This window comes from Molossus molossus, unplaced genomic scaffold (genome assembly GCF_014108415.1).
Source record: "Molossus molossus isolate mMolMol1 unplaced genomic scaffold, mMolMol1.p scaffold_m16_p_19, whole genome shotgun sequence".
Lineage (NCBI taxonomy): Eukaryota > Metazoa > Chordata > Mammalia > Chiroptera > Molossidae > Molossus > Molossus molossus.
The window spans coordinates 810,093-815,220 of record NW_023425354.1 but is presented as its reverse complement, the minus strand read 5'-3'; the positions used below and the strand labels follow the sequence as shown (position 1 = coordinate 815,220).

The following is a 5,128-nucleotide window of genomic DNA, read 5'->3' as shown; positions in this document are numbered from 1 at the left end:
TCGGCTAGTCATCTTCCTCCAGAAGAGGGCCCAGCAGCCCTCTGCCGCAGCAGCCCTCCGGATGCTGCCCGCCGGTCCCGAGCTCCCAGGCACAGGCCCGTGGCCACCCTGGCCCTGGAGCTGGCCGGTCCAACAGCCCGGGTCCCCTTGCTGCGGCCTTGCTCTCATTCACAAGGGCACAGGTGTCCTCCCTGCTGCTTCCTCTTGGCTTTTACCTAATTGCCATCATTAATTACCCTCCTCGGAGAACACAAGTGTGGGGACAGGGCCTCCAGGCACGGCCTGCCTGGCACGGGCAGCACCCTAGCCCCTGGCACGGGTGGGGCTGGCAGGCCTGGCCTGGGGTTCCCCGCCCGCCCTCACCCTCTGAGGCCTTCCAAGGGGGCACAGGCTCTGGCACTTGTCGCCACCTCTCCCTCGGGTCTGATGACTTCCACATGCTCCCCGCGCTTTGAAGCCCAGATTCCCTGAGGCAGCGGGGGAGAGGAAGGTGGGGGCAGAGGCGGGGAAGGGGTGCAGGAAGCGGCCAGCGGGCCAAATTAGGTATAGAGGGCTTGTCCCCCAGCGCATGCCATACTCAGGTGTGGAGGTGGGAGCCGAGGCTTTTCTGGTCCCCCTGGCAGGCGGGGTGGCTCAGCAGGGCAGCCACTGTCCCGCCCGGATGTCTCCAGAGGGCCATGTGCTGTGCACAGCTCCATGTCCAGTCCCTTGGCCCAGAGCCCTCTGGGTGTCTCCCATCCTGGGCACTGCTGAAACAGCTTCCGGGATTAAAGAGAGGTGGGTGCCGCAGGGCCGGGAGGGTGAGGCTGGGGGTGGCCAGGCCCCAACAGAACAGCCCTGGAGGCCCCTAAGCATCAGAGGGCAGCCAGACCTCCCAGATCCAGCTTCTAGCTGGTCCCACACAGCAGTCTCCCACGTAGGTGTGGCCTGGGATTAACCTGCCAGTCCCTGGCACTGCTGTGGGCCAAGGTCATGGTCTCCATGTCTGTCCAGTCCCCAGTCGGACCCCCCCCCCCCCAAGGCCCTGCCCACACCGACATTCCAGGCAAGCACGTGGCCATGTGCAAGGGCTCCGACCTCAGCCCTGGCGGGCCCAGGCACGGCACGCACACATGCGGTCCGTTCGGTCCTTTCTCAGCTTTGCATTTGTCCTACCAAGACGAATGGGGAGAGCCGGCTTTGAAGCAACTTGACTTTGGGTGATTAATGGCAACACAGAGGCTTCGCCTGGGAGAAGTGGCTTTGATTTATTGATGTTGCTCTGTGAGAACAAATTTATAGCTCAGGGAAGCATCTCTGAGGGAGCAGTGAATGTTAGGAGGTTACCCACAGCTTTGATGTCAGTGGCAGGACTGGTCCCCGCTTCTGCCTGCCACGGGCCTGGCTCCCCACACAGCGGTTCAGCAGCTTTGTCCAAGCCATCAGCAGGGCAGAGGAGGGCAGGGGGGACAACAGTGCGTTTGCAGGGACCTGGCCCAGGTTCGGGGTGGAGGGGCGTCTGGGGATCAGCAGCCCCTTCCCTGTCTGAAGCCGGAGACCACGGAAGACACGTGGACACGGGGCTGGGTTGTGAGTCGGGCAGGTGGCCTCAGTGAGGGGGGAAACCCCTAGAAGTCCAGAAGCTGTGGGGAGAGGAGACGGAGCCTCGAGCGCCAGCCCACCCCACACCGCAGCCTGGCCCTGCTCCCGGAGGGCGGGACGGATGCCCACCAGGGCCACCTACCAGCTGCGGCAGCACCTTCTCCAGTTGGTCCACATCCACACAGGCCAGGTCCTCCGCCTGGGCCTGCCTGACACTGCGGATGGCTGCTTCTGCCAAGACGGGGAGTAAGAGGGTTAGGGCTGGAGCCTTGAACCCCAGCTCCCGAGCCTCTGCCCCACTGCGGTACCACAGCTCAGAAGGTCAAGGTGTGGCCCCCGAAACAGGCAGTTTCCTAGGGGGACAGCCTAAAGGGCCTGTGAGAAAATGGGGAAACCTCCATCCTGGTGTCCCTACTGGGAAGTGAAATGCAGGAGACGCGAGCCCAGGACCCTCGGCTCACCCACGACGAAGACCCTCAGCAGCTCCGCCACGAGCAGCAGTGCGTCCCCGCTGACTGCAAGGCGGAGGGAGCGGGTCAGAGGGATGCGCCCGCCCCGCTGCCCCACTACCCCGCGGGCTGCTGCCCCCACCCCCACCCCCACTTCCAGGTGCATTCTCAGCCCCTGCAGGGCTGGCAGCCCGCCCACCCCACCCCACCCCAGCCCAGGCTGGTCCCACACCTTTGGTCTTGTCGTCCCTGAAATGCAGGCGCAGCAGTTTGCTCACCAGTTCCTGGGGGAGCAACAGGACAGTGAGTCATGGCCCTGTCCCTGCCTCTGCCCCCACCTGACTGCCACAGACCCCTTAGGAATCTGCCCGGGAAGGGGTTGATTTGTGGCCTAAATGCCCACTGTTCCCTGGGGCCTCTCCAGTGAGGGACTGGGTGGTGGGAGAAACGTCCCTGGGGCACCTCCAAGATCGGAAGTTAGGCACAGGTGGTAGGCAGCGGGGAGCAGCCCAGGTGCCAGCCCGCCCCTCTGGGACTCCAGTTTTCCTGGAACCCAGGGCAGCCTCATGCTCCACCCACCCCTGGACCAAGGCACTGCCCTCCTTGTGTGGCTGGAGGTGGCCGCTCCCCATGGACCCCTTCACAGATCTGTCCACACCGCCGCTGCCATCCCCACGGAGCTCGTGGCAGATCCTGCTCTGGTGCTGGGTCAGCTCCACCCGCAGTCCCTCCCTGCAGCCTATGACTCGAGGTGCCAAAAGGAATCTTCCTATAACAGGATGCTGCAGAGGGCTCGGTCAGGGGTGGTCAGGAGCAAGAATCAGAGCACGGGTGTACTTGTGGGACTTCCTGACAGACATGAATAGGACATGGGCAGGTCCAGGCCAAGAGCCAAGGCAGGGGCTTGAGCCCCCAAAGGATGGGGCCACTTTGCTGAGATGAGGGCTATGGATGGAGATGGGTTCTGGGGACCAGGAACTCAGGAGCGGAGCTTGGGACATACATCAGACACCAGAGCAGAGCAGCCAGGTGGGGCTGGAGCTGAAAGGCCTTCCAGAGGCAACTGGCAGCCAGGACGCAGGATGTGGCAGCACGTGGGTGGACCATGCAAGGCTGCCAGAGCAAGGGCCAGCCAGAAGAGGCTGCAAACCAGAGGCCAGCAGAGTGCCCAGGGAGGCCAGAGGACAGCACTGACAGGCGCCCAGGAGCTCAGAAACAAAAATCAGAGTGTCCTGCAGGGAAGATGAGCTGGAGACTGCCCAGCCTCCAGCCTTAGCCACAGGAGATTGCGCTGCTTCACCCAGTGCAGCTCAGCAGAGCCCAGGAGCAGAGTGGAATGGACATGGATGGGGCCCAAGCTCAGAAGGATAAGAACTTGCCACTGGTCACTAGGTGAAGCTACAGTGGCCTCACCCTCCCAACAGTGACCGTGTGAGCTTGGTGCCACCTGCTGGTCATTCTTGCTGCGTACCAGGAAAGGCCCAGGAGGCTCTACTGCCCCACCTGCTCCGGGACCCCCAGGAAGAACTAAATCAGCCCAGCTGCTGCATCGAGGGAGCTGCTGCATGGAGTTTTCCCAACAACTAAAGGGGTCATCACCAGCAGGAAGTGGCAGCTCCCTACACAAACAAGTGACATGAACTGGAAGATGGGATAGGACCTGGCATGATTTCAGCCTTTGCCTCACTTCGAGTAGGCACCACAGCCTTCACCGAAGACAGCCCTGTTCAAGGTCAGTGACCACAATCCCAGCTCTGGCCAGAGCCCTTGGCTGGACAACTCCAGAGCTGTCCAGGCCGGCAGGATGGAGGACAGCCCTGTGCTCCCCTCTCCAGTTGTTACAATGGGCAGGTCCTCACAATCACCCTGCTGGGTCACCCCTGCCTCGCTGATTTTCCCTTTTAGGTTATTAACCCCTCTGGCCCAGGGCAGAGTCATGATCTTGGGTGACAAAGGAGAAGAGGGGGCTGAGGCAGAAGGTGAATCAGAGGGAAGTCCCCCATGCCTCTACAAGGCTGACACCCCCACTGGGCGCTGGGGAGTGGGGGGACAAAGAAGAGCTCATAACGAGCTGAGACCCTCTTTCCCTCTCTCCCCGGGTCACAAAGGCCCCCCACGGGCCCTCCCGGCACACCTTCCTGATTCAAGGGCTCAGTGCCTCCTCGCCTTAGGTCAGAGCGACAAAGCCAGACTCAGAAATGAGTCCCAGGGCCAGCCGCACGTGCCAGGTGCAGAGCAAACGGAGACCCCAGCGCTGTCTGTGTCTGCGGCTAAGTGGGGAGAGCGCCGGCACCCACATCGCAGGGCGGCGGAGCCCCACGTGGGTTATCGGTGTCGAAGGCACACAGCGGTGCCTGACGTGCCAGGTGCTATCGGCGAGGCACCTGCGGAGTCCCAGACACCAGGCTGACCCCAGACAACGGCGCTACCCCGAAATGCCTTGCGGCTGGGCCTCGGCTGGGCTTGCGGGGCAGGGACAGGCGAGGGGAGCGTCAGGCTGTGCAGCGACGGGACACTGGCGGCGAGCGGACCTGTGCCTGCGCTGAGCTGTTTGCGCAGGTCCCGCCGGATCCCCGGCATCGCGTTCCCGCACTGACGTCGGCGCGGCGCCCACCTCTCCTCGGCGGCTGCTGGTCCCTGGCCTGCCGGGCCGGGGCTGGGCCCGCCGTGCTCACCCGAAGCCGCTCCGTCGGCCCAGGGGCGGGGCGGGGCGCGGCGGGGCGCGGCGGGGCGCGGCGGGGCGCGCGGGCCGGGGTTTCAGCCGGATTCTGGGAATGCGCTAAAAGGCACGCACGCGCAGCGCGGGGGCCGGCTCAGGGCCCGGCCGTAGGGTCCCCACCGTCCCATCCCCTCGGTGCCTGCTGACCTCCAACCCCCACTGCCCACTTTCTCACCTTGGGGAAACAGGGGCCGACTCCCTCCATGACCACCGCCGCCGCCGCCGCACGCGCTCCTCAAAGACCCGCCAATGAGCCCTGAGCGCGCCCTGCTGGGCCCCGCCCCCGCACGCGCCCCTCCAGCCAATTATACCAGAGCGCGCCCTCCGCAGTCCCGCCTCCTCCCCCTTTCATTGGCTCGGAGCGCGTTGCCTCGGCTCC

The 5,128-nt window shown here is 64.4% G+C and overlaps 1 protein-coding gene across 3 annotated transcripts; it reads right to left on the bottom strand.

Annotated features, from left to right (window-relative positions):
- Nucleotides 1-1,231: 1,231 nt before the first annotated feature.
- Nucleotides 1,232-4,975, bottom strand: CENPX (centromere protein X). 3 transcript variants are annotated; one of them, XM_036269232.1, is made up of 5 exons: nucleotides 4,925-4,975; nucleotides 2,263-2,314; nucleotides 2,043-2,096; nucleotides 1,724-1,812; nucleotides 1,232-1,407 (listed from the first exon to the last, which is right to left on the bottom strand). In XM_036269232.1, the coding sequence occupies exons 1-5, from the start codon at nucleotides 4,952-4,954 to the stop codon at nucleotides 1,315-1,317; spliced, it is 318 nt and encodes a 105-aa protein (XP_036125125.1). In that variant the 5' UTR covers nucleotides 4,955-4,975; the 3' UTR covers nucleotides 1,232-1,314. The 3 variants fall into 3 exon arrangements, with proteins under 3 accessions (XP_036125125.1, XP_036125126.1, XP_036125127.1); XM_036269234.1 differs by having other exon boundaries at nucleotides 1,290-1,622; XM_036269233.1 differs by lacking the exon at nucleotides 2,043-2,096.
- Nucleotides 4,976-5,128: the final 153 nt, after the last annotated feature.

Excerpts from the sequence above, each read along its gene's own strand:
- CENPX (XM_036269232.1), bottom strand. The coding sequence starts at position 4,954 with ATGGAGGGAGTCGGCCCCTGTTTCCCCAAG. Across the intron at positions 2,315-4,924 it reads TCGGCCCCTGTTTCCCCAAG|GAACTGGTGAGCAAACTGCT; the intron begins GTGAGAAAGTGG and ends TTGCTCCCCCAG. Across the intron at positions 1,813-2,042 it reads GCTGAGGGTCTTCGTCGTGG|AAGCAGCCATCCGCAGTGTC; the intron begins GTGAGCCGAGGG and ends CCGTCTTGGCAG.